The sequence below is a fragment of the Jaculus jaculus genome, chromosome 1 (genome assembly GCF_020740685.1).
Source record: "Jaculus jaculus isolate mJacJac1 chromosome 1, mJacJac1.mat.Y.cur, whole genome shotgun sequence".
Classification (NCBI taxonomy): Eukaryota; Metazoa; Chordata; class Mammalia; order Rodentia; family Dipodidae; genus Jaculus; species Jaculus jaculus.
This window is the reverse complement of record NC_059102.1, coordinates 125,224,985-125,246,702: the sequence shown is the minus strand read 5'-3', so window position 1 is coordinate 125,246,702 and position 21,718 is coordinate 125,224,985. Positions and strand designations below refer to the sequence as shown.

The window sequence follows — 21,718 nt, the reverse complement described above, 5'->3', positions numbered from 1 at the left end:
ATCTTCACCCTGGGGTAGTGGGGCTGTACGCCAGGGATTACAGTCACAGACCTGGGTACACCGCAGGTACCTACGGAGAGGGGCACAGAGAGGCAGCTTTCCTAAAACCGGACATCCAATTTCTCAGTTTTCAAATGTCTCACCGTAGATGAAACCCCAAGGGAGAAGTTCCCTATAGAGTCGTGGGTCACCCACAATGGAAGATGAGGAGAGAACCCCTTTCCCAATGAGGCCACTTCTCCCTTGCTAAGGTCACATGGCTTCAGTAATACACCGAGATGGGTCCACCTCCCTAGACAGATGAGGGTCCACAGTGGAACTGAGACCTGGACATTCCACAGCCCAAGATGAGGAGCTTCCGCTTGGTTGCATTGAATACACAGTTTTTACTCTGGCCTGTAAGCCACTGAGGGCGCGAACAGCCTCCCTCCACCACAGCTACCTTCTCATGGCCGATCACACTGAGCTCACATCTACCTCAGGTCTCTGCACTTGCTGTATCCTCTACCTGCACTGCGGTGGGCCTATGGCCTGCATGGCCAGGAAGGCTCCTTGTCTCTCAGCTCAAACCTTACCTCCTCACAAAGGCCCTTGCCAACCACCCTAACACTGCACCCCATGTTGCTTCTCTTACCCAGTGTTTTTTGTTTGTTTGTTTGTTTTTGTGAGCAGAGAGAGAGGGAGGAAGGGAGGGCAAGGACACACTAGGGCTTCATGTACCACTTGGTGCAGCTGGCTTTATGTGGGTACTGAGGAATCGAACCTAGGCTACCAGGCTTTGCAAACAAGTACCTTTAACCACTGAACAATCTCCCCAACCTACTTTTGAAGGTGCTTTGTAGTTCCAGGCCTGCCTCTCACAGTGACCCTCCTACTTCTGCCTCCTGAGTGCTGGGATTAAAGTGTGCATCACCATCCCTGGCTTGTTTTTGGTGTTTTTTGTTTGTTTGTTTGTTTTTGAGATAGGGTCTTGCTTTTCTAGCCTAGGCTGACCTGGAATTCACTATGTAGTCTCAGAGTGGCCTCAAACTCATGGCAATCCTACCTTTGCCTACACCAGTGCTGGGATTAAAGATGTGTACCACCACGCACGGCTCTCACCTTTGCTTTTTTGTTTTAAGAGGGGGGGGGGAGGGGTCTTACTATATATATAGCCCAGGCTAGCCTTGAGCTGGTGACAATCCTCCTGCCTCAGCCTTCCAAAGTGCTGGGATTATAGGCATGAACCAACATACTTGGCAACACACTCTGAAATCACCCTATTAATGGGTTTGTTTATGACCACCATGCCCATTAGATCCTCAGCTCTGCATGGTCCTGTGCTCCATCATGTTCAGCACATGCATGGTGGCCAATACATATAGAACAAAAGAGCCAGGAGTCCTGGGGTGAGGACTTAGTTATGCCATATCACTCTGTTCAATTCCCCAGCCGCCCACATAATGCTGGATGTGCATTCATCTGTAGTGGCAAGAGCAGGTGCACACATACACACACACATATGCAAATTTATCAATTTAAAAAAAGAAGTTAGAAGCTGGGCGTGGTGGCACACACCCTTAATCCCAGCACTCAGGAGGCAGAGGTAGAAGGATCGCCTTGAGCTTGAGGCCACCCTGAGACTACGTAGTGAATTCCAGGTCAGCCTGAGCTAGAATGAGACCCCTACCTCAAAAATAAAAATAAAAATAAATAGAGAGAGAAAGAGAGAGTAGCTTAGCAGCTAAGGTGCTTGCTTATAAAGCCTAAGGACCCAGGTTTGATTCCTCAGAACCCACATAAATGCACAAGGTGGCACATGTGCCTGAAGTTTGATTTTATTTATTTTTTTCTTTTTGGTTTTTCTCTCAGGGTGGCCTTGAACTCATGGCAATCCTCTTACCTCTACCTCCTGAGTGCTGGGATTAAAGGTGTACACCACCATAAACCCAGCTAAATAAAATATTTTTAAAATTTTTTAAAGAAGTTAAAAAAAACACTCAGGGTTGGGGATATGGCTCAGAAGTTAAAGGCACTTGCTTACAAAGACTGCTCTTGAGGCTGGGTGTGGTGGCACAAGCCTTTAATCCCAGCGCTTGGGAGGCAGAGGTAGGATTGCCGTGAATTCGAGGCCACCTGAGACTACATAGTGAATTACAGGTCAGCCTGAGCTAAAGTGAGACCCTACCTCAAAAATAAACAAACAAACAAATAAATAAATAAATAAAAAGACTACTCTTAGGGATTCAGTTTCCCAGTACCCACATAAAGCCAGATACACAAAGTGACATGCATGTTTCTGGAGTTCATGTGCAGTGTCAAGGGGCTGTGCCATGCTCATTCTCTCTTTCCCCCTCTATTTCACTCAAATAAATAAATATTTTTAGGAGGGCTGGAGAGATGACTTAATGGTTAAGGTGCTTGTCTGCAAAGCCAAAGGAGCCAGGTTTGATTCCCCAGATGCACAAGATGACACATGCATCTGGAGTTCCTCTGCAGTAGCTGGAGGGCCTAGCATGCCCATTCTCTCTACCTGCCTCTTTCTCTTTCAAATAAATAAGAAAAAGCTGGGCATGGTGTTGCATGCTTTTAATCCCAGCACTTGGGAGGCAGAAGTAGGAGCTTCACTGTGAATTCAAAGCCACCCTAAGACTACATAGTGAATTCCAGGTCAGCCTGGGCCAGAGTGAAATTCTACTTTGAAAAACAAACAAACAAAAAAACTAAAAGAAAAAATTACACACACACACACACACACACACACACACACATATATATGTATGCATGTATGTATTTAATCCCAACAACCTCTATGTATCAATTTCCTGTGAGAAATCCATGCAGTCATACCAGCCCACAGAGGTTGAGTAATGGCCCAAGGTCACTCTGACTCAAGGCTGTGATGTCTCCCATTTAAGTGCTAACCAGGCCCAACCCTGCTAAGCTTCCAGGATCAGATGAGATCGAGTGCATTCAGAGACAAGGCTGTGATGTCTGTGTTTGAAAAGTATGTTCCCAGAATTCACACTCAGGGCAACCCCATCAGCCCTGCCCTGCTCACCAGCCGCTCTTCTCTGGCTATAGCTGATGGCTCAGTGGGACAACAATGTTTAAAGTCAGAGGGAAGCTTTCTCAGTATCTTGGCTGCCCAGTCCTGGGGGTCAACTCTCGTCCCATGTAGCCCTCCATGACTTTCACACTACCCCCTCTTGCTGTTTTTTTTTTTTTTTTCTCTCTCTCTCTCTCTCAAATGTTAGTCCCCTTCATTATGCACTGGGACCCAAAAGGGACATGTCTGACCCTACTGGTCTCAGTTTAGAAGTAGATATCAGTAGAAGATAAAATGATTGTATAACGTTCCTCCCCCCAGCTCTGCCCACCCCCCACTTCTCCATGAGGCTGTCATCCCTAGGACTCTGTCACCCATCACAGGGCGGGAGCTCAGTTAGTGTTTAATGAGTTAATGAGATCTGTTTATATCATTCCCATTTTACACATTAGACCACTGAGGCACAGAGAGATTTAGCACCTTGTCCTGGTCATATGGCCAGCTTGGAAGGAGAAGTCCCTTAAGCCTGATTGGACTGGACTGGGGTCAGAGGCCAAGGTGGTTTTCCAGAAGAGAGAGAATGGGTGGTCAGGGGCTACACACCCTAGTCCAGACAATGGCTTCAGCACTGAGCACATTTCTCAGATGGGAAAAGCCTGAGGATCTCAGAGGTCACTCAATATCGACAGTGTGATCCTTCCAAGTGCCTCCCAGACTCACCTCCGGAAGCTGGCCACTGGCCCATCTCCTTCTACCTGCATCCCAGAAGGAAACAGCGGGGCCTGAGTCACAGCAGGGAGTCGAGGGGCGTGGGTTATTAAATTGACGTTGCTGCTTACGGGGCATTAGCCCCTCAAAGTCTCTGGGCTCCTGTCCCCCTAGAGGGACCAGGGACGGAGCCTTCAGCCTCCCGCTTCCCTCCAGCAGGGGCTTGAGCTGTGGGAGCCGGTGACTTGAGAATACACGCTCCCAGGTCCACAAGGCATGATAGGTGTTGGTTCCGGCATTTATTGCTGAATGCTCTTACTCAGCTCCTTTATGTCCTAAGCCTCCATCTTGTGGTCCGTAAAAAAGAGATTCCTAGCGTTTCTGAGGGCTAAATGAGATAATGGAGGGGAGTCCTCGGCACTGCGCGTGGCACAGCACCACCACCGCAGCTGGGCGCTTACAGCTTTAGTTGGGGAAATGCTGCCTCCCGGTGGTCACCAAGAGGAACAGCAGGCGCGTTTCCCGCCTCCCGCTTGGGCAGCTCGGGAGAAGGAACCCAGGGATGCCCGACGTGGGTCACTCGGTGGTGTGCGCTTCCATCCACTGGCACAGGCGACTGGCATAGCGAGCCGGGCTGACGGTAGAGAAGGTCCGGCCAGGGTAGCGCAATGTCTTCCACAGGTGCTCCAGCCGTTTGCGAAGCCCGTAGACAGTGGCCAGATCCACTAGGCCCAGAAAATAGCGCTGCTCAGGCCCGTCCAGGATGTGGATGGCGTTGGAGGTGTCCGGCAGCAGCCGGCGGTTCTGGGATCCTGGTTCCTCCGAGCTTTGAACACCGTGCATAGACCTAGGCGTGGAAAGAGACGGAGGGGAGTCTCAGCCTCTTGTGTGTACGTGTGTGCCCTGTGCAGGTGTGTGAATGCAGGTGGGTGCATGTGTGTGTAGGGCCAAAGGCCCATGTCAGGTGTCTTCCTCAGTTGCTCTCCACCTACCTTAGTTATTTAACAGATTACTCCTTTTTTTGGGGGGGGGGGTTCAGGGTAGGGTCACACTCTAGCTCAGACTGACCTGGAATTCACTATGTAGTGTCAGGGTGGCCTCGAACGCATGGCGACCCTCCTACCTCTGCCTCCCAAGTGCTGGAATTAAAGGTGTGCTCCACCACACCTGGCTTTCAACAGATTATGCTCTTTTATTCCCTTTCCCCTGTTCCTGTTTTTTTTTTTTTTAATTTCTTTCTTGTTCTTGCTCTCTTGATTAAAAAAAAAAAAACACAAAAAAAAAAAGAGAGGAAGGAAGAGGGAGAGGAAAAGAGAGAGAGAGAATTGGTACCAGGCCCTCCAGCCACTGTAATGGAACTCCAGATGTGCGCACCACCTTGTGCGCATGTGCGACCTTGTACGCTTGTGTCACTTTGTGTGTCTGGCTTACATGAGATTTAGAGAGTCTAACATGGGGCCTTAGGCTTTGCAGACAAGCGCCTTAACCACTAAGTCATCTCTCCAGCCACATTTATTTATTCTAGATGTTTTATTTTATTTATTATATAGACAGAGTAAGAAGTAGATAGGGAATGGGCATGCCAGAGCCTCTAGCCACTGCAAGTGGACTCCAGGGGCAAGTACCACCTTGTGCATTTGGCTTTATGTAGGGAATTGAACCTGGGTCCTTTGGATTAGCTAACAAGTACCTTAACTGCTAAGCCTTCTCTCCAGCCCTACTATATATTTGTTTGCAAAGAGGGTGGGGGAGAAAGAGAGAATATGGGCATATGAGGGTCTCTTGTCACTACAAATTCCAGATGCATGTGCCACTTTGTGCATCTGCCTTTATATGGGTGCTGGGGAATTGAACTCTGGCTAACACAGTCCAGCAGGCTTAGCAAGCAAGTGCCTTTACCCACTGAGCCATCTCCCCATCCTTCTACACCTTGCTTTTTTTTTTTTTTTAACTTTTGAAAGTAGGGTCTTGCTGTAACTCAAGCTAACCTGGAATTCAGGCTGTAGTCTCTGGCTGGCCTTGAACTCACAGTGATCCTCAGAGTGCTGGGATTAAAGGAGTGTGCCATCACACCTGGCTCCAATTTACCACTACTTTTTTTTTTTTTTTTTGCCCAGGTAGGGTCTCGCTCTAGCCCAGGCTGACCTGGAATTCACTATGGAGTCTCAGGGTGGCCTCAAACTCACAGCGATCCTCCTACCTCTGCCTCCCAAGTGCTGGGATTAAAGGCTCGTGCCACCACGCCCGGCTTCTCAGGCTGACCTTGAACTCATGATGATCCTTGGCCTCCTGAGTGCTGGGACCTGGCTCCACCTTACTTTTTTTTTTTTTTTTTAACTTACTTCCTTACTTATTTATTCATTTTGAGGCAAGCCCAACAGACTGTGCCTTTTTTGTGTGTGTGTGAGAGAGAGAGGAGAGTGTGTGTGAGTTGGTGTACCAGCACCTGCAGCCACTGTATTCAAACTCTAGTCACATATGCCCACTGTACGCATGCGCGACCTTGCGTGCTGACCTGGAGGTCACTATGGAGTCTCAGGCTGGTCTCGAATTCACAGCAATCCTCCTACCTCTGCTTCCCAAGTGCTGGGATTAAAGGCTCGTGCCACCACATCTGGCTATTTATTTTCTTGAGAAAGAGAGAGCATGGGCTCACCAGGGCCTCCATGTGCCATATTGTTCATCTGGCTTATGTGGGTCCCGGGGAATCGAACTTGGGTCTTTTAACTTTGTAGGAAAGCACCTTACCACTAAGCCATCTCTCCTTTCCAGCCCAAGCCTGGAAATTTTCTGTCTCTGTTTCTCCAGCACTGGGATTATAGGTGGGCACTGTGTTCAGCATTTTACATGGGTGCTAGGAATCTGAACTCAGACCCTTGCAAGGCAAGCACTTTACCCACTGATTTATCTCCCCAGTCCCTCCCCCTTCATTTTTTTTTTTTTTTTTGAGGTAGGGTTTTGCTCTAGCTCAAGCTGGCCTGGAATTCACTATGTAGTCTCAGGCTGGCCTTGAACTCACTGCAATTCTCCTACCTCTACCGCCCGAGTGCTGGGATTAAAGACATGTGCCACCATGCCTGACTTAATTTTTTTTTCAAGGTAGGGTCTCACTGTAGCTCAGGTTGACCTGGAATTCGCTATGTAGTCTCAGGCTGGCCTCTAACTCACAATGATCCTATCTCAGGCTCCCAAGTGCTGGGATTAAAGGTGTGCACCAACACTCTTGGTTTTATTTTTATTTTTATTTATTTATTTGAGAAAGAGAGAGAGAGAGAGGTGAGTAGATAGAGAATGATTGTGCTGCTGTAGCTACTGCAAATAAACTTCACATGCATTTGCTACCTTTGCTGCCTTGTACATCTGATTTACATGGGTACTGGGGAATTGAACCTGAGTCCTTAGGCTTCATAGGCAAGTGCCTTAACCACTGAGCCATCTCTCCAGCCCATAACCCCCCCCCCCTTTTGAGATAGGGTCTCACTCTAGCCCAAGCTGACCTGGAATTCATTACATAGTTTCACAGCCTTAAACTCATAGCGGTCCTTCTACCTCTGTCTCCCAAGTGCTGGATTAAAGACATGTGCTACCATGTCCGGCACCCCTTTAATTTTTGGGACAGGGAATTGCACTGAACCTAGAACTCATTGATTCATCTAGACTAGCTAGCAAGCAAGCTCCAGGGACTCTCTTGTCTCAGCCTCCCATCACTAGGACTACAGGTTTTTAAACTTTTGGTCGGTAATCTACCATAATCATAATCCCCTTCCACCACCCTCTCCTTTTACACATACTTTTGGCCCCTGGGGACAGAGCTTACCTGGCCATGCGAATGATGAGATTGCTGCTTGAGCCCTTCTCATCCTCATGGAGAAGCTGAAAGGCCATCAAGAGGCTGTAATCCAGCACATTGAGCTCCCGCAGGAAGGTGGTGTCCAGCTCCATCTGGCGGAGGAGCCAGCTCCGCTGGGGCCCTGCAGGAGTGCCGGAGTCACACTTGAGCTCTCATCACATGATGGCCACAGAGCTCCACATGCAGATGTCACTGCTGTCCGCAACGTTGTGCTAACAAGCAGAGCCATTTATTTTGCTTTGTACCCCCTGTTGTATGTCTGGTACCAGGGTTTGTACCCTGTCTGCCTGAGCCCTGAATCTGGGCTCCTAAGGACTTGGGCAGAGGACAGTACCAGAGACCCCCTTCAGAACCTCACCATGAATGGATGAAGAAGAGAGAGGCACTGATCACCCCATGACTCACCTAGATTGATTGTCTTGCCCTGAAAATTGAGGTCCTTCAGTACCAGGACAAGGGGGCTGCCCTCAGGTGCTGGCTCCACCCAGCGGCTCACCTCACAGCCCTTGATGTCATATCTGGGAGGTGGGAGACACACAGAGAGCCCCACAGGAATCAGTGGAAACAAGAACTTCCTCTAAGCCGGGCATGGTGGTGCACGCCTTGAATCCCAGCACCCGGGAGGCAGAGGTAGGAGGATCACCGTGAGTTCGAGGCCACCCTGAGACTCCATAGTGAATTCCAGGTCAGCCTGGGCTAGTGAGACCTACCTCAAAAAAAAAAAAAAAAAAAAAAGAACTTCCTCTGGGTGACTGTGTAGGCAGGGAATCATTGCATATGGTACCTCCAAACCATATGGTACCTCCAAACCTCAGCATACCCCAGAACATGGCCCCAGTGTTACAGATGTAAAAACAAGCACCAGCATTCCTCATACTTGCCCCATGGTAAGCACAGGGCACACCAACAATTTGCACTCAGCTGGATGTGGTGGTACATGCCTTTAATCTCAGCACTCAGGAGGCAGAGAATCACATGAGTTCAAGGCCAACCTAAGACTACATAGTAGATTCCAGGTCAGCCTAGGCTAGTACAAGACCCTACCTCAAAAAAAAAAAAAAATTTTTTTTTTTTTTTTTTTTTAAGGGAGAGGGCTGGAGAGATGGGTTACCAGTTAAGGAGTTTGCCTGCAAAGCCAAAGGACCCATGTAAGCCAGATGCACAAGGTGGCACACTCGTCTGGAGCTTGTTTGCAGTGGCTTGAGGCCCCGGTGCACCCATTCTCCTTCTCTCTCTCCTTCTTTCTCTCTCTCGCTCCCTCAAATAAATAAATTAAAGGGGGGGTGCAAGCCCAGCCCAGGCGTTAGCTTTAGCCTGCCTTACTGGTCTTCTTTGTCACCTTGCCTCCTAGAAACAGTGCCAGACGTAGAGATCCCACCCTGGGTTTGAATCCCTGCTCCTGTTAGCTTCCTCATTTTCTCAGCTATGAGGGTTGTCAGCCAGCTGTGGTGGTCCACACCGGTAATCCCAGCGCTTGGGAGATAGAGGCAGGGCAATGGCAAATCGAAGGACAGCCTGGGGTGATATGGGAAGCCATTGACTCAAACTGAAATTTAAAAAGGGGCTGGGAATGTAGCTCAGTGGAAGAGCATTTGCCTGGCATGGGCCAGGTCCTGAGTTCCACCCCCAGGGGTTGGAGATTTAGCTCAGTGGATGGGCACTTGCCTAGCAAGCACGAGACCCTGGGTTCGGTCACCTCAACACCAGAAAAAAAAAAATCCAAAAAGACCAAAAAGGGGAGTGGTGAGTTCCATCCCCAGTACTTGCCCTTCAAAAGATAAGTGGGACTTACACAAGACCCTCATAGTAGGAGTAAAAGATGATGACATCAAAATAAAAGAGGGGGAAGATTATGATTTAAAGGGGGAAGAGCTATGATGGAGAATGGATTTGCAAAGGGAAGGGGAGAGAGGAAATTAACATGGTTAATAAAACTACAGACAATAGTCTATAATTATGAAAGTTGCCAATAAAAAAAATAATAATAGGAGCTGGAGAGATGGCTTAGCAGTCAAGGCATTTGCCTGCAAAGCCAAGGATGCAAAGGTTCAATTCTCTAGGACCCGTGTAAGCCAGATGCACAAGGAGGTGCATGCATCTGGAGTTCATTTGCAGTGGCTAGAGGCCCTGGCACGCTCTCTCTTTCTCTCTGCCTATTTCTCTCTCTTAAATAAATAATTAAATATAATAATAATAATAATAATAGTAATAATAATAACTCGGCCGGGTGTGGTGGCACACGCCTTTAATCCCAGCTCTCGGGAGGCAGAGATGGGAGGATTACTGTGAGTTTGAAGCCACCCTGAGACTCCATAGTTAACTCCAGGGGCAACTCTACCTCAAAAATCTAAAACTAAAAAAAAAAAAAAAAAATGAAGAAGAAGATAAATGGGACGCAACTGGTTCAGCAGAAGTCCTTGTGCATACTGAGCTGTCAATAGTGGTGTCTGGCACTCTCTCTGGTCCACCAGACCTTGTCTTTTTTTTTTTTTTTTCCCTGTCTTTTTTGAGATAGAGTCTTGCTCTAGCCCAGGTTGATCTGGAATTTACTATGTAGTATCAGGGTGGCCTCGAACTCACGGAGATCCTCCTACCTCTGCCTCCTGAGTGCTGGGATTAAAGGCATGAGCCACCAAGCCAGGCAACTCAGGGTCCAATCTTTTGTTGTTGTTGCTTTTTTTTTGTTTTTTGAGGTAGGGTCTCGCTCTAGGCCAGGGTGGCCAGGAATGTCATATCAGGCTGCCCCCAAACTCACAGTGACCCTACCACTGCCTCCTGGGTACTGGGATTACAGGCATACACCACCATGCCCTGTAACTCTGTGTCCAGTCTTGCTGGGCCTCAGTTTCCCTGTGGACCTGGTGAGTGCAAGTGTCTCAGGTGATGCCCACCCTGTGGGGTTGGGTTCTCTCTACACCTGCTCCCTCAGACTCACCTCTCGGAGATGCGCCCGGCAGGATAGAAGACACTCTGCATGACGATGAAGTACTTCTGGGGATGGAGGGCAGGGGGGGTTGGGGGAGATGAGGAGTGAGGGAAGCCAGGACCTCACCCGCCAGCCACCCCCTCTGCCCAGCCACCTCGCCTCAGCCTCACCCACCTTCTTTCCCTGGGCCACCCGCAGACTGTACACTCCTGGAAGGGAGGAGGTGATGTAAGTCCCCACCTGGCCCAGATCCCAACTGCAAGGCTTCTCACTTCCTTTTCAAGACCCTGCCCCCAAACACCTGCCAGTCCTCCACCTCCACCCCCCCCCACCATAGCTCCAATGATGTCCACCCCTAGGCATGACCCCACCCGCAGCCTCCACCCCCATACCAGTACCCGTACCCAGCAACCTGGCGAGCAGCGAGTGCGGGTGCCTTTGAAGGTGCTGCATGTAGCGGGGCAGGTGAGCTAACAGCACCTGCACCTCCTGGCGACACTGGGTCTTCAGGAAGAAGCGCTGGTCATGGCTGCAGGACAGGAAGCAGAGGTCACTTGCCAGGCTTGGCTGGAGCGGCTCCCACCGGGGCTCCTGTTCCCAGGGTGCACGTGAGGATCAAGGATCAGCTTTCCCTGGTCTTGGGACCTCGCTCCCACCCTGCCCCCAGCCCTGCTGCAAGCTCACGACATGAAGAATCTGGCCTTGCTCTTGGAGGTACTGAGGAACTGCAGATAGGGGCCACCGGGGCCCAGTGTGGCCTGATAGTCCTCCTCGGTCAGGCCCAGGGAGCGGCGCAGGCGGGCGAAGGCAGGGCCAGCAAGCGTGTCCAGCTCGAAGCCCTGTGAGGGAGAAAGAGCCGGCCCCAAGGGTGTCCAGGTATGTGCACTTGACCCTGGTATGGGCGGGGACCACACCATTCCTTCAAAGCCCCAGGTGAGGGTGAGGGGGAGAAGGAAGCAGGACCAAAGCCGAGCAGAGGACCCCTCCCACACTGGAGTGGCCGGCTTCCTACCTCTTCGTGAACCTGGGTCATGACTTCTGAGAAATCCTCCTGGGTGGTTGGCCCCTGCAGGCATGGATTAGAGGGGCATAGAAAAGTCAAAGTCCTTCACAGCCCACAGGAGGGTCCCCCAGTGTCTTGTACCTGGCCCTGCCCCCAGTTTGATTCCTTTAGCAAGCAGGGACTTGTCATGTCCCCTGGGTGTGCCCAGGTTGGGCAGATGGGCTACTGGTCCACCTAGAGCAGGAGGGGAGGATGAGTGTGACTTGAGCCAGGATCTGGACTGTGTCAGCCACTTCTGGGTCCTAGGCACCGGGCTCTGAGTTTAAGACCAGCTCTCAAACACTCATGCTGGCCAAGTAAAGCCAGATTCTGTCCCAGTATAAAGAGACGGCCCTGAAGTCCAATGATCTGCCTGCCTGGGAAGGCTGTGATGGATGGGAAAAGGCTGCCTGAGGGAGGTGACCTCTGAAATGAAGTCTGAAGGGAGGTGGAGGAGCAGGGTGCTCATGGCAATGGAAATGGCACTGGTGGCCAGCAGCAGGGTGAAGGGACCTGAGCTTCGGGGCCAGGCAGCCAGGTACATGTGGATGAAGCTGAAAGCTGGTCCTTGCAGCATCTCAAGACCATGCCCAATACTAGGGAGCCATGGGAGATGGTCAGCAGGTGGGGAGGTCAGGGAGTGGGCAAGGGGACTTCCTCGGGATCCTGTGATAGGAGCAGTTCACATATGCACACACACAAACAACACATAGGCTTCCCTGCCTGCCAGGCTGCTGAGCTGGCAATTGGGGTGGCCTTTTCTGCTGAGCCAGCGTGGCCCCAGCCTGAGCTCCAGGGAGAATGATGGGCTGTGCTGGTCTGGAGGGGGTGGGGTCCCTTCTCAGCCATACACAATTTGGCAGGGCTGGGGGGGGTGCTCAGAAACCAAGGAGTATGGTTCCCTCCACCCCCATTATGTGGATGAGAGCACTGAGGTTAAAGAGAGACAGAGGCCCACCTAGAGGCAGATAGCCACCACTTCAGTCAGGGAGTTCCTTATGCCCCAAACTCCTGGATTTTCTAACTTCCACCCCAAAGTGTCCCTCTTTCCTGGCATAGACCCTGCCTTCTTCCCATTGGTTGGCCTTTCTGATCCCCAGTGTGGCAGTATTAGAAAAACACACATCAAAAAAGAAAAACAAACAAACAACAAAAAAAGAAGAAAAGAATAAAGAAAAACACACACCAACAGAAAAACAATAAAAAAAAAAAAAAGAGAAAAGATTCATCAGCTGTGTCTTGCCATCAATGTTTGGGGTACATAAGGCAAAATGTCATTCACCGTGGGTGGGTTGTCCATGGAGACCTGGGTGGCAGCCCACAGCCCTGCCTGCATCATACACGTCAGCCCATGCAGTTCATGCCCTGGGCCGATCTCAAACAGGCCAAGACGCAACTGCTTGTCTCGTAGGCGCCAGAGGAGGCCATGGTGACGGGCACCTGAAGTGGCTGCTGGGTGTCCAGCCTCTGGGGAGGGGGCCAGGATCTGGTGGGAAGAGGCACAGGACACAAAAGCACGTGGTGGCATTTCTGAGGGGGAAAGAGGCAGATTCCAATCCTGCTTCCACCACCTATGAGCCTTCCCACCTGTACGCTCTGCCTCAGTTGAGCTGGAAAACACAGGGCCAGTGCTGTAGCCCTCTCACCAGGTGTTGTGAGGGGCCCACAAAGCACCTGGAACCCAGTGAGCATCTGAATAAAGTGGAGGCAGGGCATCCATTCTGCAGCCAAACCCAGCTGAGACTAACGGACTGCATGACCTTAGATCCATCCCAGCCGCATTTTTTTCTCCTCTGGAATAGAACTCCCAGTAAGGAAGTCCTTCCCGGCAAGTGTTAACTGTTACTGGTGCGTTTGACTTCTCTGCACAGAAGCCTTGCTAGCAGGTGCCAGGATGCCAGGGAATCAGTGAAATATATTCCCACCTTGGTCAATGTTGTGATCATACCGGTTGACCCACTGCAAGTGGGCAGCCCAAAGATAAAAGCTTGAGTCCTAACAGTCCTATTGAAGCAGCTTGTTACCATATATTCCATTTTCCTGTGAGGAAACTGAAGATCATCTGAGGGAAGATACCCACAAGATTACCCCTCCCTTCATACCTGCGCCCCATGTGGGGCGTGTCCTGGTCCTCACCTAGGGCAGGGCCCCTCCCTGCTGAGATGGGGGCGTGTCCGCGCCTTGGTCGGAGAGGAGACTGGGCTCCTGCCTACCTACCCTTCCCTCTTCTGTCCCCTCTCAGGTCCGCACCTACCTCACGAGGCCCCGGGCTTGGCGCGGCCATCGCCCCCTCAAGCAGCTTCCCCGGGCTTTGGCCGGGTCCCCGCTGCCCCGCTGCAGGAACCAGGCCCCGCCCCTGCCTCGAGACCGACCAATCGTGAGGCTCCTGTCACGGCTGCACCCAATCCGCGCCGGGGGCGCTGGCAATTGCCTGCGGGTCCCGCCCCCGCGGCTGCAGCATCCTTCGGACCGCGGTCCAGGCCGGGCGGGGCCGCCGGGCGTTGGCTGGGGTCACCAGGAGGGAGGACATTTCCTAATCTCTCCCTGGGAAAGGACTCATCTCCAGGGCTGCCTGGGGAGGCGCGTAACCTACATGCTGTCCCGCCCATCCATTCAGGCGTGAGATTCCCATTGACTGTCTCCGGTGAAGAAACTAGGATCCAGAGAAAGAAGCGACTACCTCCAGGTCACACAGGAAGTCCGGACATTCGTTCATTCAATTCGGAACATCCACTTGGGACCAGGATCAATGCTAGGCCTGGGAGATTTCGTGGTGAGGTAATAGGAGACACAGCTACCACCGGAATCTTTTAAAAGCATGAGTCAGTTGATGTCACTCTCGTGTTTTAAGCCTGCCGTGGCTTCCCATGGCAATGGAACAAAATTTAAGCTGCTGGCCATGGCCCCAGGGCTTTGGCCCCACTCTAGACCCACCTCCAAACACCCACCAGCCCCCAGCTGGGAAGTTCCCATCTGCAGGTCTTCTCACTCCCTATCTAGTGCTTTCCCAGGCTTTTGTGTACGAGTATATGCATGTGTGTGTGTGTGTGGTCAGAGGACAACCTTGGTGCATAGGTTCTCAGCTCCCACCTTGCTTGAAATAGTTTCTCGCTTGTTCACTGCTGTGAAATGCCAGGCTAGCTGGCCCATGAACTTTGTGGTTCTCTTTATCTGGGCTCTGGAGATTTAAACCGTCATGGTCAGACTTGCGTAACCTGTGCCTCCAGGCTGGGAACCATAGGACCTCATTCCTTGCCTCAGTGTCCAGAACAAACTGGTGCTTGATATATGGGTCCAATGTGAGTAGCGTAAAGGGCCTTGGTTAGTCCTGGGAAGTGAGAGGCCAGAGTGGCTGCAGTGATTAGAGGGGAAGCACTGAGTGTACAGGGTCTTGCAAGCAGTGGTGGGAGGAATGACCCGGAGAAGCATTAGAAGTGAAGGCGAGAAGATGCTCAAATGTGTTTTCAACAGGCCATCAGTTGTCATGTATAATCAGAATGGAGGCCAGAGTAGCTAGGGAAGGGCAGTGAGCAAGCCTGTACTCACTTAGGGCAAGCAGAGGCACCTTTGTATCAGAAAGGGATCTGGAGGGAGAGGCAGAAAAAGGGAAGGAGAATGGACAGAATTTGGAGTCATATGTGTGAGTGATGGAGGAAGAGAGCTGTGGTCAAAGGCATAGGACATCAGACATCAGGCTTGAGCTTTTAGGGGAGGGGCTCTAAAGGTCCCTAAAATACTAGTCCATCTTGGCTGAGCAGGCACAGGAATGGCATAGCAAAGGTGTGCTAAGACCATTGCTGACTCCCCAGCTGTGACATCTACCCAGCCAAAACACAATGGCTCCACTTTACCCCGTGGAAGGCATGAAGGGAACCATATTTGGGGAAGTCTGAGAATTCAGCTCATGATGGGAGGAGGTGCCACCATCCAGTGGGCAACTAGAGCCTTTGTATTCCCATTGGAGCTCCAGGAAAGCTGGGCTGGAAGGTGAGGTCCCCAAAGAGGATGTGGGAGGCACACCCAGCCCTGAGGTGCCTAGCATCTCATGACAAAACAAAGACATCAGTAAAACCATCCACCTGACAGGACCTGAGGTTGGACCCAAGGGTGCGTCACAGACCAAATGGGGAAGAGTGTCAGGTGGTCCTTTTGGACTTAAAGAGCTCTCATTGGTGGTGTCAGTGGGTATTTCCTGGAGTGATGGAGAGAGGGGAGGCCTAGCACAGCTGGGACTAAAGAAATCACTGGGAAGAGAGAGAGAGAGGGGGGTGGGGGAGAGCGCGCACACACCGCAAGCTAGCTGGAGGAAGTACACTGTTGGTAGAAGCTTCTATTGGTGGGAGTCTAGAGAACCTCCTACTGGGAGGCAGATGTGTTCCCGAGACTCCTGCCTGGCCTACAGGACAGAAGAGATGGTAAAGCATGGGAACGCAGGGTCTCTCTGATGAGGGAGATATCTTTGCTAACTGAGGACCTGTGAGCATCCAAGGTTGCAAGGATGGAGGTTTTCTCCAGGCACTGGGAGAATGGGTGAGCTAGCTGCTTTATGGCGGGATGGCAAGCAGGACTGGAGGCCGCACCAGCTAAGTCAACCCTAACACAGAGGAAGTGGTGCTGCTCTAGCTCACTGCTCAGAGCCACACCACGGGCTGCTGGGTAGAAGAGATAGAAGATAGGCTTGGACTGTCAGGGGAGTGGCTTGAAGATCCCTAAAATACTAGTCCATCCTGGCTAAACTGGTACAGGGGAGGCATGGCAGAGGTGGGCCAGGCCTCTGCTGACTCCTACCCAGCTAGAACCACATCCATCCCATTTCCCATTCTACCCTGTATCCACACAGGCAGAGCAGAAATGGCACTTGAGGCATCCTCACTGAACAGTCAGGGCTTCCTGATGATGGATGGATGGATATATATGAGACTCATGTGAGCAGAGCCACTTCTGAGACCCCTCTGGCCCACTTCTCCATGACAAAGTTAATAGAGAGGCAAATACCCACATGATAAATATTTATTAGTAAGTTCTCCCAAAGCCAGCCAGCCTGGTGTGGCTAACTCCAGTATGTCCTTGTGTCAGACTTTCTCCAGAGGTTTCCAGGCCCAGAAGTTCCCATGGAGTCTGGTGATACCAGACTCAAAAGAGCTGCCTTTATAGAGGGTCAGGCCTTGTGGAGAGAAACAAGGAGGTCCCGTGCAGCCTCAGAACCTGTGAAGTCCAATACCAGCACGTGACAGGAGGGAAACTGAGGCAAGAGAGCAGAACCTAGAGGAACAATTGACAGGAGCCTGACAGTGAGGTGGCCAGGACCAACCCCATTCAGGCTCTGCGCCCAAAGAGGGTGGGAGGGAGTCCTCTGCTTCTTAGCTTCTGGAAGGGTGCGCAAGAAAAGGGAGCTCCAGTCTGTCAGAGCTGAGCTGTGCAGAGCTGTCTTGCACACGGCAAACCTGCTCCCTGCCCTGGCAGGGCTGTGTAGAAGGTGCTGCCATGCTCCATCCCCACTGGTCCTTCACTGAGCCTTCTTGGCCACCCTCTGGCTCTTCAACATCACGTAGGTGATGAACAATCCTGGAATGTACAGAGCGGAGAAGGCAGTAAGATCCATGCAGTGGCTAGGAGGCCAGGAGGAGCCTCATGCAAGGTCATGCACACAACCACCTTGATGGTTCCAGGGGCATCTCCCCAGCCACTGACAAGCTGCACGCCCATTCACATCCATCCAACCATCACCAAGTGAGTGTCTACTACAGGCAAAATGCCACATGGAGTGTTTCAGATTCCAAGGGGGGAACAGGATCCACCCATCTACTCGTGCATCTGCCTTCCTACCACACTGGCTCATCCACTCCATCATCAAACCGCTCTCCCGAGCATCAGCTCAGTGTCGCAGCCTGTGCTGGAACTGAGAACACCATGATGATGAGGCCCTGGTCCCCAGCCCCCAGAAGGCATGACAGGAGAGGGGTGCAGGAGGTAGAAACCAGGGTGACAAGTGGGTAGGAGATGACTGAGGTGTGAACGAAGTGATGATGACGGTGGGGATAGGAAAATGGGAGACATATTACTGTCCCAAGAACTTGAGGTGTTGGGAAGACTGGCGGCGGGGGGGGGGCTGTGGACTTGAGGCTGTGGAGGAGGAACAGGAAAATCCCAGTGAGAGCTGGAGACAAAGAGATTAAAGTAGGATGTATAGCAAATGTCAAAACACGGAAGGAAAGAGGGCGGGGAGATGGCTCTGCAGTTACAGGCACAAGCTTGCAAAGTCTGGTGCCTGGGTTTGAGTCCCCAACATCCACAAAAAGCCAGATGCAAAAAGTCACATAAGCATCTGATATTTATTTGCAGCAAAATGTAAGAGACGCTGGCGTGTGTGTGCACACACATAACGTAACTAAATATTTTTATTTTATTTTATTTTTTTTATTTATTTATTTGAGAGCGACAGACACAGAGAGAAAGACAGATAAGAGGGAGAGAGAGAGAGAATGGGCGCGCCAGGGCTTCCAGCCTCTGCAAACGAACTCCAGACGCGTGCGCCCCATTGTGCATCTGGCTAACGTGGGACCTGGGGAACCGAGCCTCGAACCAGGGTCCTTAGGCTTCACAGGCAAGCACTTAACTGCTAAGCCATCTCTCCAGCCCACTAAATATATTTTTAAGACTTACCCACAAACAGGAGCAGAAGGAGGCCTGCAGCCAGTGGAATGATGATGGCATAAGCTCGGGGCAGGAAGTACTTGTGGATGACATGCTGGCTGTCAATGAAGGGCTGGCACCAAAAACAGCTCTGGTGAGCACTGCTCACCTGACCCACCCCCTGTGCAACCATCCCACCTCTAAGGTTCACCCAACTGAGAGCGCTGGAAAAGCATTTGCCTAGTACCGGGGAGGACCTGCCCAAAGGCATCCAGAGCCTGTCAAAGGCACATGAAGAATCTTAAAGAGATTCTCAACCTGGGCTCTCCTGGATTTTTTTTTTGGGGGTGGAGGGGTAGGGGAGGTACAGAATCTCACTATGTACTCCAAACTAGCCTTGAACTTGAGATCCTCCTGCCTTAGTCTCCTGAGTGAACTCCAGGTCTTCTAACTGTGAGCAATACAGAGATGTGCTATCTTTTTTCTCAAAGGGTTAAAAAGACAAGAGAAACTCCATGCTGGAAGGACACATTCTGTGAGAAGCCCCTCTTTGTGAGTTGTCTGTCCCTGAGATCAGAATAGTTAACAGTCCTTGAGACCAAGACAAACAAACAAACAAACAAAAAAACCCAATTCTTGAAAACACCGCTTCTATTTCTATATCTGGTTTTTAAAAAAAAAAAAGTCCTTAAAACGTCCCTTCCTTTAGCTTTATCCTAGAAACAAGTCCCTCCCCCCCACCCAAGGTAGGGTCTCTCTCTCTCTCTCTCTAGCCGAGGCTTACCTGTCATTTACTGTGTAGTTTCGGGCTGGCCTCGAACTCACAGCGATCCTCCTACCTCCCAAGTGCTGGGATTAGACTTGTGCCACCCCCCCCCCCCAGGTAGTTTTTATATTTTAGCCAATCGCATGAGATTGTGAGGCTAAATTCTGACTCAGAATAACACCCAGAATCCTGTCTACATTACAAAATATAAAAACGTCAGCAGATCCTCTGCTTTTGTGCTCGCTGCCAGAACGCTTTAAAACGCCCTGCGCCGTTCTGCAGAAGTAAACACTGCCTTGCCAATATCCTTGGATTGTATGACTATTCTCGAACCCTAGACTCGTTTTTAACATTACCAAGTGATGCAAGATTTTTGCCTTCCAAACCTCACCGCACTTTTAAAACGACGACTTAACAAAATTTCCCAGATATTAGGACAAAACAGGAACAGAGCTCTACAGTGCTGAGGTTAAGGATGAGCGCTAGAGCCAGACCTCTTCACCTTGAGCCTCAGCCTCATCGATCACATGCGGACACCATCAGCAATGTCCTCATCGTGGCTGACCCGGAGATCTCAAGGGCTAAGTAAGGTAGGCAAAGCACCCGGCAGTGTCTGGCAAGTGGTTTTAAGCAGCTTGCATAAGTTGTGTCAGGGGTCAGCTTAGAGCTGCGTGGAAGTGAGCCAGGTGGAGGGGGAGACACATACCAAGAGAATCACCCAGGCGGTGTAGTAGGCGAAGATGATCAGGCTAACGGTGACGAGGCCAAATCCCACTACCTGGTCTGTCCCGGTGGCCTGGAGAAAAGGGGAGGCTCAGCTGACGAGATGGCCCTCCGTTTTAAGGGCACCAGTCGAAGGGCGGCACAACCACTTTACGCCTTAAACTCATTCACTTAAAACAGTTGTACGGAGCGGCTGACAGCATGAGAAGTTGTGCCGAGCCTTGGCATTTTCACCAATACATAGCCCAAGCCCAGCTCCTAAGCAGACTCCCTTGACGACCCCCAACCCCACGCCATAAGCTTCCACCCAAGCTCACCATTTCCCAAGCGTAGTACACGAGCAACAGGCTACATCCGCTTCCTGGTCGGGGCACTTCCGGCTTCGGATCGCGGTGCACGCCGGGAGTTGTAGTCCCTAAGGCTGGCCCAGTGCCTTGTTGCCCGAGTCCTGCAAGCGTTTCCGACTCCCCTTTTCCGCGCCTTTTGCATGTTGGGAAATGTAGTTTCTCAAGAGTACAGCCGGGAGTTTTGTTTCCCATGTCCCCGGAGGGAGCCGGAGCTGGCAATCCTGACTGCTTGATCTTTGCCATAGTCCAGTCAGAGCCTTCCCACCAATAATATACATATAAACGTCACAGTCTCAAAGCTAGAATGAAATGAGGGGCTGGAGTTAGAAGTGCCAGTTTTCTGATGGGAAAGGTGAAGTTTACAGAGGGATGGATTATAATCTGCGTCAGTGGGGAAAGTGACACCAGAACTCAGGGCCCGACTTCCTGGTCCGGAGGCCCTAATCTGTTCCTCTTTTTTTTTTTTTTTTTGTTTGTTTGTTTAGTTTTGTTTTGTTTTTGAAGGTAGCTCAGGCTGACGTGGAATTCACTATGTAGTCTAAGGTGGCCTCGAACTTGTGGCGATCTTCCTACCTCTGCTTCCCGAGCGCTGGGATTAAAGGCGTGCGCCACCACACCCAGCATTAATCTGTCTGTTGGCCGAATTAGTGCAGAGAAGGAACTCTGGTCTAGGTTGTGAGGAGGAACGGGCTCTCCAGAAGGGATTGGGAGGATTTCCATCAGCATAGAAACAGATACTCCTTTACCATTGCCTGGCTGCCCTTGTGACCCCCCCCCCCCTTGGGCACCCTCCCTCCTTTCATTACCAGCCTCTAGGATGTTGGGTATCTATCACACGGTTCAGATTGGCTCTGTGCGCTGGTCCATCTCATCTTGGAGGCTCTTTCCTCCAGAACAAGGAGAGGGCCAGGCCAATTCTGATGCTTTTATGTCAGCTCTTGTCTGCATTTCGATCATTTCTCCTGCTTATCTATCAGGTCTTGCCAGAGGCTACACCCTCTAGGGGAGCAGAGGCTCCCTCTGCAGTGCCCTACAGCCACAGAGTGTCCTCACTATGACTCCTTTGAGTGCATTGATCTGGCCCTCCTTAGAATCATGGCTACATTCCCTGCACTCAAGAGTGGAGCTCTACTTGGAAGCAGCAACTTTGAATGCATCAACCAGCTTTAAGATTCAGTGACTTATGGTCTGGAGAGATGGCTCAGTGGTTAAAAGCACTTTCTTTAAAAAAATTTTTTATTTATTTGAGAAGGAGGAAGAGGCAGAGAGAATGGGCACACCAGGGCCTCTGGCCACTGCAACGGACAAACTTCAGACAAATGTGCAACCTTGTGCATCTAGCTTTACATGGGTACTGGGGAATTTAACCTGGGTCCTTAGGCTTTCCAGGCAAGTACCTTAACCACTAAGCCACCTCTCTAGCCCCAAAGCACGTTTTCTTCTTCCTCCTCCTCCTCCTTCCTTCCTCCTTCTTTCTTCCTTCTTCTTTTGGCTTTTTGAGGTAGGGTCTCACTCTAGCCCAGGCTGACCTGGAACTCACTATGTAGTCATAGCATTCCTCCTACCTCTGCCTCCCAAGTGCTGAGATTAAAGGCATGCACCACCATGCCAGGTTTAAAAGCACTTTCTTTCAAAACCGAAAGACCTGGTTTCAATTCCCCAGTATCCACATAAAGCCAGATTCACAAAATGGCA

At 50.9% G+C, this 21,718-nt stretch overlaps 2 protein-coding genes across 5 annotated transcripts; both read right to left on the bottom strand.

Moving 5' to 3' along the window:
* Window positions 1-3,211: 3,211 nt before the first annotated feature.
* On the bottom strand, window positions 3,212-13,898 carry Pip5kl1 (phosphatidylinositol-4-phosphate 5-kinase like 1). 4 transcript variants are annotated; one of them, XM_004671668.2, is made up of 10 exons: window positions 13,809-13,898; window positions 12,837-13,040; window positions 11,525-11,578; window positions 11,197-11,351; window positions 10,917-11,041; window positions 10,687-10,721; window positions 10,522-10,577; window positions 7,992-8,104; window positions 7,554-7,707; window positions 3,212-4,583 (listed from the first exon to the last, which is right to left on the bottom strand). In XM_004671668.2, the coding sequence occupies exons 1-10, from the start codon at window positions 13,836-13,838 to the stop codon at window positions 4,313-4,315; spliced, it is 1,197 nt and encodes a 398-aa protein (XP_004671725.1). In that variant the 5' UTR covers window positions 13,839-13,898; the 3' UTR covers window positions 3,212-4,312. The 4 variants fall into 4 exon arrangements, with proteins under 4 accessions (XP_004671725.1, XP_044989982.1, XP_044989989.1 ...); XM_045134047.1 differs by lacking the exons at window positions 11,197-11,351; window positions 11,525-11,578; window positions 12,837-13,040; window positions 13,809-13,898 and having other exon boundaries at window positions 10,925-11,019; XM_045134054.1 differs by lacking the exons at window positions 11,197-11,351; window positions 11,525-11,578; window positions 12,837-13,040; window positions 13,809-13,898 and having other exon boundaries at window positions 10,687-10,711; window positions 10,917-10,945.
* Window positions 13,899-16,548: 2,650 nt separating this feature from the next.
* On the bottom strand, window positions 16,549-20,129 carry Dpm2 (dolichyl-phosphate mannosyltransferase subunit 2, regulatory). The gene is made up of 4 exons (XM_004671667.3): window positions 19,994-20,129; window positions 19,660-19,749; window positions 18,218-18,320; window positions 16,549-17,119 (listed from the first exon to the last, which is right to left on the bottom strand). The coding sequence occupies exons 1-4, from the start codon at window positions 19,994-19,996 to the stop codon at window positions 17,061-17,063; spliced, it is 255 nt and encodes an 84-aa protein (XP_004671724.3). The 5' UTR covers window positions 19,997-20,129; the 3' UTR covers window positions 16,549-17,060.
* Window positions 20,130-21,718: the final 1,589 nt, after the last annotated feature.

Bases quoted from the DNA above. Each gene is read 5' to 3' on its own strand.
- Pip5kl1 (XM_004671668.2), bottom strand. From the start codon at position 13,838: ATGGCCGCGCCAAGCCCGGGGCCTCGTGAG. The intron at 13,041-13,808 runs GTAGGTGCGGAC...TCTTCCCACCAG, and splicing joins CAAGCCCGGGGCCTCGTGAG to ATCCTGGCCCCCTCCCCAGA. The intron at 7,708-7,991 runs GTGAGTCATGGG...GCACTCCTGCAG, and splicing joins GGGCAAGACAATCAATCTAG to GGCCCCAGCGGAGCTGGCTC.
- Dpm2 (XM_004671667.3), bottom strand. The intron at 18,321-19,659 runs GTATGTGTCTCC...TTTTGGTGCCAG, and splicing joins CCGCCTGGGTGATTCTCTTG to CCCTTCATTGACAGCCAGCA. The intron at 17,120-18,217 runs GTAAGTCTTAAA...TGTACATTCCAG, and splicing joins CCTTCTGCTCCTGTTTGTGG to GATTGTTCATCACCTACGTG.